General features: G+C 40.4%; 1 protein-coding gene and 1 long non-coding RNA gene across 2 annotated transcripts; one reads left to right on the top strand and one right to left on the bottom strand.

The window, feature by feature from the left end:
• The first annotated feature begins 2,115 nt into the window (after positions 1-2,115).
• LOC122784208 lies at positions 2,116-8,774 on the top strand. The gene is made up of 3 exons (XR_006362151.1): positions 2,116-2,890; positions 7,643-7,879; positions 8,154-8,774. It is a non-coding gene; the product is annotated as an uncharacterized LOC122784208 (long non-coding RNA).
• znf513a (zinc finger protein 513a) lies at positions 3,223-12,008 on the bottom strand. The gene is given in 6 exon segments (XM_044049363.1): positions 3,223-4,853; positions 4,855-5,761; positions 6,301-7,071; positions 8,861-8,995; positions 10,122-10,258; positions 11,817-12,008. Coding segments are annotated over 5 exon segments (1,902 nt in total). The 5' UTR covers positions 10,162-10,258; positions 11,817-12,008; the 3' UTR covers positions 3,223-4,804.
• Between the last annotated feature and the right edge of the window lie 924 nt (positions 12,009-12,932).

Raw genomic sequence — 12,932 nt, 5'->3', positions numbered from 1 at the left:
TACGTCTGTTTTACTCACGTGGTTCACTGTGTCATTGACAGTATTTGCGGAGTTGAAATGTACCATGCTAAATCTATATAAATAACGTGAAGAAATCCTGCTCGATGTTGATCCCTGATTCTCTCCCCTCCCTCCCCAGTGGCTGCATGTTCCTCTTCAACCAGAGAGAGTTAGACCTGGTACTCGTGATAAAAAACAAAACAAACGAACAACACAACTGGACGTGGAAAGAGTCGAGAGGCTGTGTTGACGTTGATCTCAGAACTGTAGACTTTTTCAGTGCTTACTTACTAATACAGCTTGGCTAAATACCAAAATGTCATATTTTTATATACCGTCAGTGTGTGCCATGCTTTCTCTCTGTTATGTGCCAAGTCTGTAGATGTCTGAACCAGAAAACCAGCGGTGTTCGCAGTCACTCATGCTGCCTTCAGAAGTTTAGTCTGATGCCTTAACTGTTTAATTTCTCTGCGTCGCGCATCATCTCGTCATTCAACATGAGATTGTTTTTTTTTTTAGAGTTTTAAATAAGCGCTGTCGTCGTCGCCGGTGTCAGTCGTTACCTAGAATCTTGCAGAACTTAAGAGATGATTGATTTGGCCCGAGCTGCTTGCACTTCTTGCTGAACCCATCATTTTTGCACAGTATTACAGGTGGAGATGAATGTTTGGAGTGGAAGCGTGAGAACATTTTGTGGAGAGTTTTATTTTCCCGAGGGGGGCTCTGTGTAAAAATCCATCTGTGATTTTTTTGTTTTTAAGAAATATTTTAAGGTTTCTCATAAATGCCAAAATTATAGTTTACTAAAGCATTTTGCACAAAATAAACAAAAAATTATGACAGTGTCACTTTTTATATTATGTACATGCAAATAAGTATTCTGAACATTTACTACTAATATCTCTATCCTCATAGCTTGTTGTAATCAAAATAGATCAAGTGTAATCTAAGCTGTGTAGAACAAAAACAAGTTTAAATGGACTAACATTTATTATCATTGTTTACATCAATGTTTTAGTTCAAATGGAAAGTGTTTACAAGTTTTGCATCTGATATTTCTTTGTCTTGTTCTTGTGGAGCGAGCGATGGCGGAGCATTTCCGGGGCTCCAGTACGAAACATTGTGCCAATCATCTCTGACGATTTAGCTTAAATAAAAAAAATAAATAAAAAAAAGGTGCTTGGATGAAACGGCTAATGCCGTTTCCTGGTGTGTCGTGAATGATGGGCCACGCAACAAAATGATCATATCCGCTGTTTTAAAGGTCATGTCATTCCATTCTCGCTGTTAAGCTTCATTTGAAAGCTTAACAAAAAAAATCTTGCATCTCATTGTTTTTGAAGCCTCTAAATGTAAATCAGTGCCAACCTGTCAACAGCTTTACTGGTAGCCACAACTGTAAACAAAAATGTTCTCAATGTAAATGTCTTGTTCTGTCACTGTTCTGTCAATTCTTCATTTGTAATTTTTATTTTTTTTTTAAAATAGAGGGATGACTGAGGACACCAGCCATGTTTTTCTTCTCTCTTCCCGTCAGTACCAAGTACGTGGAAGCCCCAAGGTCCTGGGTGTTAAATGTGTAGGTGCCAAATTACACGTCAAGTGCATTAACATCCGCATCGCTGTTTAACTAAATGTCAGATTCCATTAAGACTGCATTGACTTGATTAATTTCACTGCTCTTCATTTGATTCTAGTGTTAAGGTTCAGCGACGACTGTCCCATCCGTTTGTCCTGATGCAAAAATAAATCCTGAAATGAGACGACCTTGTGGTTCTCAGTCAGTCGTCAATTAATGGTGCAGTTGAGTCATTTCTTCATTACTGCCGTGTTTATTTACAGCCGTGGCAGCAGCTCTGGTCTAATGCCATGCAGTCTGTCAAGAATGAGTGTAGAGTAGCCATCATTTTGACATATTACAGAGAGGGAGAAGCATGTGTAACTAATTCTAATGGTGGTTTAATTCTGTTTCTGTTTCTGCTTCAGTTTTAGGGCTGTGGTTTCACACAGGGTTCCTCAATGCTGTACCCACTGCCCTGCATTTGTTTTTCAGATGTTTCTCCCGCACCAACACACCTGATTCAAATGATCAGCTCGTCAACGAGTTCTGCAGAAGCCTGGTAACGAGCCGTTCATTTGAATCAGGTGTGTTGGAGCACGCAGGGCAGTGGAAGAATTAGGAGTTGCTTTGGAATTTCCAGACTTTTTAAATGGCTTGTTTGTCTCAGCTGTCTGCTTAGACAAAACCAAACTTTCAGAAAAATCACGTCAAATCCAGCACGATTCCGCATTTCACGGCTGGTTCAATTTCTACTGTTAAATTCTGTGATTCCGTTGGATGTTTTTCCCACTGCGGAAATCAAAGGGCCCTACATATGCGTCCTATCAGCTTAGTTAGTTAATATTGGGCAATTTCCAGGTCAGCTGAATCAGGTGTGTTGGAGCAAGGAAACAAGTTGGTCCCCAGGACCAGGACTGAGAAAACCTGGTTTAACACATGGCTGTGGATGAATTTGGTGACTTGCTAATAAAAACTGCTCCTTAACGCAACCATCTCATCAGCCAATAAAGTGGACAGTCAAGAAAAGCAAAATGGGGAAAACCTTATTGATTTAAGTGACTCTGAACGTGACATGGCTGGGTTGAATATGTCAGACACCGCTTTTATCTCTAGAATGAACAGAAAATGGTCAAGAAAAAGGGAACATTTCCTGTAAACGGCAGTTATCGGGGTGAAAATGTTTTGTAGCGGTCGGAGGAGAATGACCAGACTGTTTTGAAATGACTGAAATAACCACCTTTTACAACCAATGTAGGAAGATCGTCTCTCAACTCACATCTGATAACACAGAAGTGGATGGGCTACGACACCAGGGTCCATCATTTTAAGGTACAAATGTCCATTAAACGCATACATTAACATATATAAAGAGATATTTTGTATTCGCTAAAGTGCAGCTGAAACAAACACATGAGTAATTACAATGAGCAGAATGTGTGTGTGTTACTGGCCCAACAAAACAATAATGCTGAAGACCATCTGTTTATTAATAGAATGTTGGAGGGTAATTAACTGCGGGTGTTATTGCTGTGGATGATCCATTTCACATCACAGTAACGCGATCCACGTTAATGTGCAAATGCTTAAATTAGATTTGGTGCGAGACAGTGTGTGGAAAAACGTCCAACAACACGTGCAGAAGAACGAGAAGTAGCCTGGTGTCCGACATTCAATGAAATGATTCCCATGTGTTTATTTCAAAATCCTCACTTAAGGCATTTATGAGACACTGCATAAGGACAAAAATGGACACATAGGCGGGGGGGGGGGATATAGATACGAATCAGTGGGTTCAATGCTCTTGTCATGGCAAATTGGCAACCTGAAATATATCTCGCTTGCATATAATAGTCATTCACAAATAGAGTAAATTTAAAATTGCTTTCCTCTTTGTTTTTCCCACATTAAGCAAATGACACACCACACATTAAAAATTAAATTCTACCTCTATATATCAAAGTATGCACTTCTAGCAGTGTATTACAGCCACTTTATAAAAATAAACAACTAGGACACACTCACATGCTTGCTAATAGTTATTAAAATGATCTTTTATCCCCAGGTTAAAAAACAAACAAACAAACAGTGGGCTAATTTCACAGTCGGTAGTAAACAGTCATCCAGAGGAAGATGATTCTACAGTCTCTCTTGAAAAACACTTTTCTTACCTAACGATAACTGATATGTTAAAGGTCTGTGGGGGGAAATCATTTAAACTACATGCTCATGTAAAATCAATTCTGACTTTATTTGGCGCTCAAACAGAAACAGAAACCTGCCAAATTGTAGCTGTGTGTATGACTGTGCTTTTTCCCTTTAACCATACAACCTAAGCCAAAAAAACTAAAATGCTTGTGCATGCAATTTTAATGTTAAAATAACCAGAAACTACTTTTTTATTACATTTTCACTTTTTGCCAACATCTGTTTACCACATCACTTCTATCCTGCGGGGCTCGGCAAAAGAGGATGATACAGTTCAAGACAAGTTCATTAGAGTTTAACAAGTGTAAAACAATTCCAGTACTAGTAAACATCACTTTGCTAGTAGTACATACATAAGTAAATTCATGCCATAGTCAGAGTTGTGCCTCAATGCGATGAAAGCACAATACTGACCGCTTATAAACACCGGTCTTCATTCAGAGCTGCACTGTGTAGTCTGTGTGTCGGCACATGTTTAAATTTGACAAGTAAAAGTTACCAGGTTATAGTAGTTACATTCACGTTATTTCCTATGGTTATGAAGATGTTTAAGACTTTGATGGAAGTAGAAATAATCTCATATTAAATAAAGAAAACTACACAGTGCAGCTCAGCAGATCAGGGCGTTTAATGTGCACCAGTTCTGTGTGAATGAGTTCAGAAGAATTTGGTTTGTGTTGTTTTGTCGCGTCCCGGACTGAAAAACAACAGGAAGAGACAGTGAGGACACTTCAACAGGAGAGACGGTCCATTAGTCTCAACACAAACAGAGCAACAGAGTGAAAAGACAAACTACGAACAGACTCGTCCACCTTACGTAATCCAAAAGGCATCAAATTATTCACAACGATTCTTTTTCCTAATTGTGCGAGATTCTACAAATAAACAATTAGCAGCCTCTGAAGACATCTGACAAAACACTTTAAAACACACACACATACGCACACTGAAACAATATAAAGGCTCTGTGAAAATTAATAATAATAATAAAAAAAAAAAAAATGAGTTGCTGGTAGCTTAGTTCCACTGAGTTTTCTTTTATGTAATCTCAAGTTTGTAGCACAGGTGTATAGTCTGACCTCCCTCCCGGCATATACTGCATATCAACTCCTGCTTCTTTTCTGTGAGCCTGGACTCCAACTCCCAACCTTTTCCGTACTTCATCATCTTTATCATTTCCAGTCATAGGCACCTTGACCCAGCCATCCGTGGCCAGGCCGTGTTTCTTCTGGTGTCTCTTGTAATTGTCCCAGTGGCCGGTCGTGTATCCACACTCCCGACACTTGTACGGTTTCTCTCCGGTGTGCCGGAGCATGTGACGCTTCAGGTTCATGCTCTGGTTGCAGCTGTAGCTGCACACGGCACACTGGAAAGGCTTGGCGCCTGAGTGCACCCGCTGGTGGCGCTTCAGGTTGGCCAGGTTCCCGCAGGCGTAATCGCACAAATGGCACTTGTATGGTTTCTCGCCCGTGTGCACCCTGTGGTGGCGCTTGAGGTTGTCGAAGTGCGCTGAGGCGTAGTCGCACTGTGGGCACTTGTACGGCTTCTCGCCGCTGTGCGTTTTCATGTGGCGCGCCAAGTGGTTGGGGTAGTGTGTGAGGAAGGGGCAGGCGGCGCAGGTGTACACCTTGTCACTGCGCTCACCGGGGCTATTGGGAGAGGATGAGGCATCTTTAGTCAGCATTTCAAGGGTACACTTGGCACATATTTGGGCTGAAGAGCCGTCCTCGTCCTCCAGGACGATGCCGCACAACCGGCAGGTGAAAGGGAAAAGTGAAGGGGGGAGGGTGGCACCATCTGCTATGCCCTCCCTTGTTGTCCTGTTGCCCTCTCTGCCTGTAGACTGCAGAACAGGTGGAGGCTGGTGGCCAGGAGCAGGATTAGAGGCTGGTATGGGGGGTGGTGATGCTCCCTTTAAGCTATCAAAGGCGGACAGGTAGTCATTGTTCTGGGCTCCCAGATTCAGGTTTGACGTCGGCCTTGTAACCTGTGAAACTTCACAATAGGATGGAATATATTATTATTATTATATTCAGTCATTAAATATGTCGTGGTTTTTTTAATAAAAACATTAAAATTATTGAATGAATCCTATCTCTCTGTTTCTCAGTATAGCCGTGTTTAGATCTTGTATCACCTAGCGACACTCCAGTGCTGCACACAGGAAGTGATTTGTTTTTTGTGTCAAGACAGCAGAAAGATTGGGCTCGTAAAGTGAGAAAACCTTAGGTTGAAATACGACTGAAAATGCAAAGGAGTGCCCAGGTAAAGTTTAAGAATGAATTCTGCTGCTCATTCAGCATTTTAATTGGATAAACGTCTCTTGTCCCAGCCCACCCCTGCGTTACTGCTGTATACACAAACACTCCCTCAGTTAGGTCTGATAGTATTGCTGGCAGCATACTAATTAAGTTGCATCGTCTCTGTGACAAAGACCAAACAGAGGCAGAATATTCACAACCAACAACAAAAACGTTCAAAGTTACACTGCAGTTTTAAGGCTTGGGTGAATCATTTATAAAAATCAAACTTACCTCTGGTTGAAGCACCAGACTCTTCTCCACTGGACCTCGACCCACTCACTTGCCTCTTCAGACTTATGTGGCTGCTGGCAGGTCTCGGCAGGAGGTCATGTCCCATCCCTGCAGAGGGCACGTGCATGCGCTGGTGCCTCTTAAGGTTACCGAGGGAACTGCACGCAAAAGTGCAGCTGTCACATTTGTAAGGTTTTTCCCCCGTGTGAATGCGCAGGTGTCTCTGCAGGTTCACCAGCTGGGCTGAGGCGTAAGTGCACAGGGGGCAGTTATAGGGCTTCTCCCCGTTGTGCGTCTTCATGTGGCGCTTGACGTGGTTGGCGTAGCGCGAGGAGAAGCCACAGAGGTGGCACGAGTGTAGTTTGGACAATTTCTCCTCAGCTGTCAGTGCTCGCTCGCCCATGCCGTTTCCCATCCCTTCATCGTCGAGCTGCGAATGGGAACCTGAGCGAATCCCGCTGATGCCTCCAAAAGGTAAACAGAAGTCTGTACTTTTGGCTTCTCTGGAGGCTTTGCAGCACCTAAGGCAATATGGACCAACGAGGTCAATGCCAGGTCCTAGAGGTTCATCGCGCAGTTGACCACAGCCCCTGCAGGACAGGTATGGAGGGAAAGTGGGCTCTGAGTGGGCTGCTCTGCCCTCATCATCCCTGCCGTTGTCTGTCGTGCTGCGAGAGTTGTCTGTTTCACTTTCCATGCTGAGCTGGCTGTAGGCAGGACTCTCCTCATCACCCAGAGGATAAACAGAGAAACCAATCTCAGCAGCTACCTCTGTGCAAGCAAGACAAAGAGGAAGGAAATGGTTTTTTTTACAGGTACTTACACACTATCTGATCTCAGCAATGCAGTACATAGAATAACAAACATGAGCATACTATGTTCTATTACTCTCTAAATCTGCAAAATGTCAAAACTAGGTTTGTATTTGCAACTTTGTCTTTTACACATGTATAACTTGATAAACTTAATTGAGCACCAAAACAACTGAATTAAGTTCCAGACAAGTCTGGAGGCTGTGATTGTGTGAAGGATGAAACGGTGAACAACTGTAACATGTTTGCCGCAATGAGACAGACATTTAAAATGAAAACGAACAATGTGTGCACAGTGTGCACTTCGTTACTTGTTACAATCACACATCAATGGAGTGAAGAGCACTCCCCCAAACACTTCAAACCTAAAAACAAAGGCTTACTTAACAATTAAATGTATAACCCAATCTCTCCTTAAGAAGTAAAAGTGAATTTTCAGAGACGGTAACGTTATGGTACTCACAGTTCCACCAGCGAGGTCACCTGCGTTCTAACTGTTATTATGTCAGCTGACATTTTTTTTTTTACAGCTAAAGAAGAACAAAAAAGCAAAGACACATTTCACGGGAGGTAGAGAGAGGAGCTGCGTGAAGGCAGGACGGGTGCGTCTGAAAGAGCGACAAGAACCACAAGAAATCCACCTTCCTCCACAGATGTTGAGGCAGGATGTGAGGAAGGCGAGAGTGGAGACTGCCCTTTTATGCTGCCCCGTGGAAACCCCCGGTGGATGATTACTGAGCCTAATGATAATGATGATGACTATAATGGTGAGGCTGCTGCTGATGATGATGATAATGATGAGGGTAGATGATGATGATGATGATGATGATGATGATGATGATGATGATGAGGGGGAAATGATAATGGCAGTGTGGGGCAGAGGCAGCAGACGATGATGATGATGGTGATGGTGATGGTGATGATGATGATGATAAATAAATGCTCTCTTATAATGGTGTCCTTGATGGTAATGGTCTTGTTTTTATGACCCTTATATAATAATGGTGTCTCTGCTCCTTTCTCTACTTTTCCATTTTTCAGATCACTCTCTCTGACAAAGAGTCATGCTGGGAAATACGAGCTGCCGGTGCCATTTCTCTTACCGCTGCACAGAGGGGCTTCACTTCATCACTGGCAACCCAACAGTAAAGTCCTTTATGTAGGATAGCCACCTCACAAGTGACCCCACCTCTACATTTCCTTTACTGGTCGAGCCACTGTGGGACTTAACTGAAATGAACCCTATGTGATCCTCACACTTTTCTAATCAACAGACATTCTTTTAAAAGTGCCCTTGACTACCTTTTAAAGATCCAAACAAATGTATTACCATTTTAAGTGGGTGGAATAATGCTTAAACAAAGATAAGCAGATAAGGGATAATTGCAACATTGGAAAACACAGGTTCAGACTGTCTACAATACACAGGAGGGATTCTCAGGAAACACAGTTTTAGCACAACAATATTGGCTGTACTGTTTTCCTTTCCACACTGTAGCAGAGCTGCACAGCAGTGAGTTAATGCTAAACCCAACCTAATATCTTCTGCTTCATGATACAAGTGTGCAAGCAGTGAAACACACTGGGGGCTTTTATTATGAAGCAGTCACAAGAACCACGATTACACAGTTCACCACTGACCACCACTGACCATCATCAACAACCCCCAACACACACACACACACACACACACTCGAGCTTGAAACACTGGATTATTAAAAAAAAATAAAAATAAACTGATTACACACCTGAAAATTTTTCCAGGCCTAAAATCTTGTGGTCACGATCTGGATCACCAAACTCAAGGTCTTGTCCAAGAAGGAAATCAGTGTCTAATGAGAGGTTTCCTGGGACATCAGTGGCTACAACATCTTCAGAATCCACTGCAGTGATAGAAAGAAGCCCATTAACAGCAATCCATCAATAATATAATTTCACTTACACTACAGAAAGATTGTTAATTGCATTTAAATTTACTGCAGTGGGCAAAAAAATCCTGAAAGCATTATTTCAGGAAAAAAAATACTGAATATTGAAGCTTCCTGAGTTTCTTAGTTACTTCTGTTACTTCAAAAACCACACGTGTCTGTGATTTTGTGGGAATATTGTTGATATTTTATTGACCATAACACTGATTTGTTGAAAAAGTTTGTATTTAATTAATATAATAACTTCTGAGCAAAACAGAGACAACTTTTAAAAAGAAAATAATCCTTTCTTAGTCTTACACAAATGATCACAAATAAAGACAAACATGCATTTTAACTGAAGGAGATTTATGGTAATAAGTTTGCTGCCTTAAACCATGGTAGAGCACTGCAAAATGGTGTTTTTTTGCCTGTCTAAAAGAGCATTTCATTAGCAGAAAAATAAACAGCTAACAGATGATAGATTGAACTGTCTTTACTGCAGCTGCAGTTAATGATCCCAGAAAAAAAAACTTGGGCTCTCAAGCTTGATGGAATCCAAACAACTATCACAGCTGTCAAAAAGTACTTTCAGGCAAAGTCAAGGACATTCTAGGCAGCACTTTTTGGCAGAGCCTTAAAAAGCAGCCTCATACTGCCATCTCCTGGTCATTGCTTCATACTGCCATTTCTTGGTCGTTATAGTGTGTGACAGAATGACAGTAATATGCAATACAGGATGTTTATTCCTACAGGGCCACACCTTAAATTATTTAATTAGAAACATTTAGGGTCCAAAAATTACAATCTTGCTAATAAATGCTGAGCCAAGAAAATGGAAATACATAAATTTCAGTATCTATCCCAGAAAAGACATCACAGCAAAAATCTGGTCGGTTGCTATTTCAAAACAGTGGATCTGTATGATCCATATGAAAGCAAAACAATGTCTGGTGTTATTATGTGAACAGGAAACATGTGGTCAACCATCAGGCCAAAAATCAAAGCAACTGCTCATTGTTACATGAGTAATGGTTTTGGCGACGTAGCACAGCTTCCCTCGAAACTTAAAAGTTAAAAAAAGAAAAAAAAGAACACTTACACTTGACTGGCTGTGGATTCAGTTGTTTTTTTCTTGGCATCTTCCGGTCAGCCACTCTTTTATTTGTGATGTCTTCTTGCAGACTTCCACAACCATCAGCTCATTCTCATGTGTTTGGAATTTATCTGCAAGTACTTCTGGAAATTGAAAACAGAAGACATACATCTTGACAAGCAACACAGGGCAGAGACATTTGATGAACAATAGTTTGTTGCATTATAGATGTTAAAGTTTGTATTTATAGTTTTTTGTAGTGATACACGATATTATCAGCATGATGTCATTATCAGCAGATATAGGCTTTGATATGTATTATGGGATATCGGCAAACCCGCCAAGATCTGCCGATATGACTAATGACTACAACAGTAAGATAAATGGGCTGCTACCTCCTAGACAATTTCTTTTTAAGGTTTTATCGACTGAATGAAGAAAATCTGTATCTCCATCAGCTGAGTAGGCAAAATATTATGTTAATTTCACTACAGAAAAGACTAAATGACCTTTGCAGTTGGAAGCATGGAAAAACGTACATATCTCGGTATCAGTTATCCGCCCAAGCACTCCCGATATATCGGCATATCAGATATCTGCAAAATGTCCAATATCAGACAATATTTTCCTCACCGTTTCCCTGAAGCCGATTTTCAAAGTATGAAACTGTTTCACCAATAATCCAAAAACCAATCACAGAAGAATAAGACCAGGAATTTCATTCACACTGAAGAATCTGGAGTTTGTAATTAGAGTCATTTATCCCGGAAATTAATTTTCAGATTTGAATATCTATCACAAATTCCAGTTATTACCTTCATCAAGAAGAATATATCTGTGAAATCAAACAGTTAAGTATACATATTTTATTAAAACCATTATGGAAAACCGAGCAGCCTTGACAGAGTTTAGCTTTTTATTAAGGCTCTCTCTCTATTTTATTTTTATTTTTTTGCTGTTGGGGAAGAGTGACAAGACTGCAGTGAACATGAATAGTGTGTCATTTAATCATTTCATGCTACTCACAAACAGTAAATAACATGCTATTACACAGCTACATTACCATTTTCCGACAACATATTGATTTTTTTAACAGCTTCACTTTAGTTCAACTCTGTGCCTAAAGATAACCTGCAGACTATAAATACTATGAATCAATATCTCACATATAATTTTCAGTAAATCTATTGTGTTCTGATTCAACTCATTGGAGGATATGACAAAGAGTAATTAACACACTGCAACATGGCAGCATTTTCAGCTTTACCGATAAGAACCACTCACTCTCAAGGTAGCTAACATTAAAAGACACATGTTATTTGACTGTACAGTGTGAGCTGTTAGTATTTCGATTGTAAACAAAACGGAAATTCAATGAAAAGGAGGGAATCACGCAGCTACTTTAACAAAATGGCTAACAGATAAGCTCTGGAAGCACTCGGGCGAGTCAACTCGCCTTTTTTAACTGAGACATGTATTCACATAGCAAACAGCTAGCTACTGTTACCACTGTACAACATGTCAGCATAATTTACGGCACAACAGTGGCTCACATCCTGACGAGAGACTGCTCACAAAACGAAGTAATAACTGACACAAGTGTCACGTTCATGAAACATCAGTCGTTTCCACACATGTTAACCTACAACTAAATTTGCCGAGGAGCTAATGTCAACTTCACTAGCTATCATGCTAACTTACCTAAAAAACGTAAATATTGCTGTCCACTGAGGTGCTTTTTATCGTCGGTAAACACGCCATCGGGCGCGAAGTGCTCTGCCTCAGATACACAACGTCTGAAGATCCGCCATTTCTTCATGAGCCGCGGCGACAAAGAAAGGCAATTAATGGTATTTTTCATAACTTAATTGATTTTTTCATTCGCCCGAGATCCAGCAGCTGCAGCAACATCACAACTTCCGGTGTAAATCCTTCAGAGTAAAATCCGCGACGATAAATTCATCACCAGACACCACACATTCTACAGTTTATTTACATCTAATGTTCCATGATTATTTAGTAATTAGTTTGGCGATGTGTAAAAGAATAATTGATTTAAGTGCAATGAAATTATTAGTCTGATGTAAAATTTGTTGTTGCTGAAATCTGTTTTTTTTTTGTGCCACACTTAGGTTTTAAATGTTTACTAAAAAAGTGTAAATGTAAAAGTAAAGCACCTGTACAGTTTACAGTAACTCGTTAAGGAAGAAGACACCTTTAAGAAGTAAATTTAAGATAAAAGGTCACATAGGATACTTTCAATTGTTTATGACGCGACAGTCCTTAAAATGTTACAGTCTGCTAACATGCGAGCGAATTGCGAAAATTCGGTCGCATGTGAAGAATTGCGAAATTGCGTTCCACGCAACCTTTGTGATAATTCAAAGGTTGCGTGGAACTCTCTGCTTTAATTTTGAAGGCCTGACGTGCTCACAGGATATTCTATCGTTGTTGTGGATGCACCTTGATTCTATTGTATACATTCTTCTTCCGTTTACTGGGTGTTTCCGTTTCCGAAAATAATTTCCGGTTAATCCATACTGCATTGTGGTAGTTGTAGTTCTTAAAGATAATGACGAAAATGCCCTTGGTATGATTTTCTTCCAGTTGCAGGAAAATGTGTCTGTTTTTTAAACAGAAAAATACAAAAATACAAAGTAGGTTTTCTCCTCTGATAGAAGGGAAACATACTATCCCAACAAACATATTACACGCATTATAATACTTGTAATAATACCATGTAATGTACATTTTCACACAGATAACAAAAACGTTATGTTGCCCATATAAAACATCACAAGCACCCATCACACTTTT

Source organism: Solea senegalensis, linkage group LG17 (genome assembly GCF_019176455.1).
Source record: "Solea senegalensis isolate Sse05_10M linkage group LG17, IFAPA_SoseM_1, whole genome shotgun sequence".
Classification (NCBI taxonomy): Eukaryota; Metazoa; Chordata; class Actinopteri; order Pleuronectiformes; family Soleidae; genus Solea; species Solea senegalensis.
The sequence above is the reverse complement of the archived record's forward strand: the minus strand, read 5'-3'. Positions and strand labels throughout refer to the sequence as shown.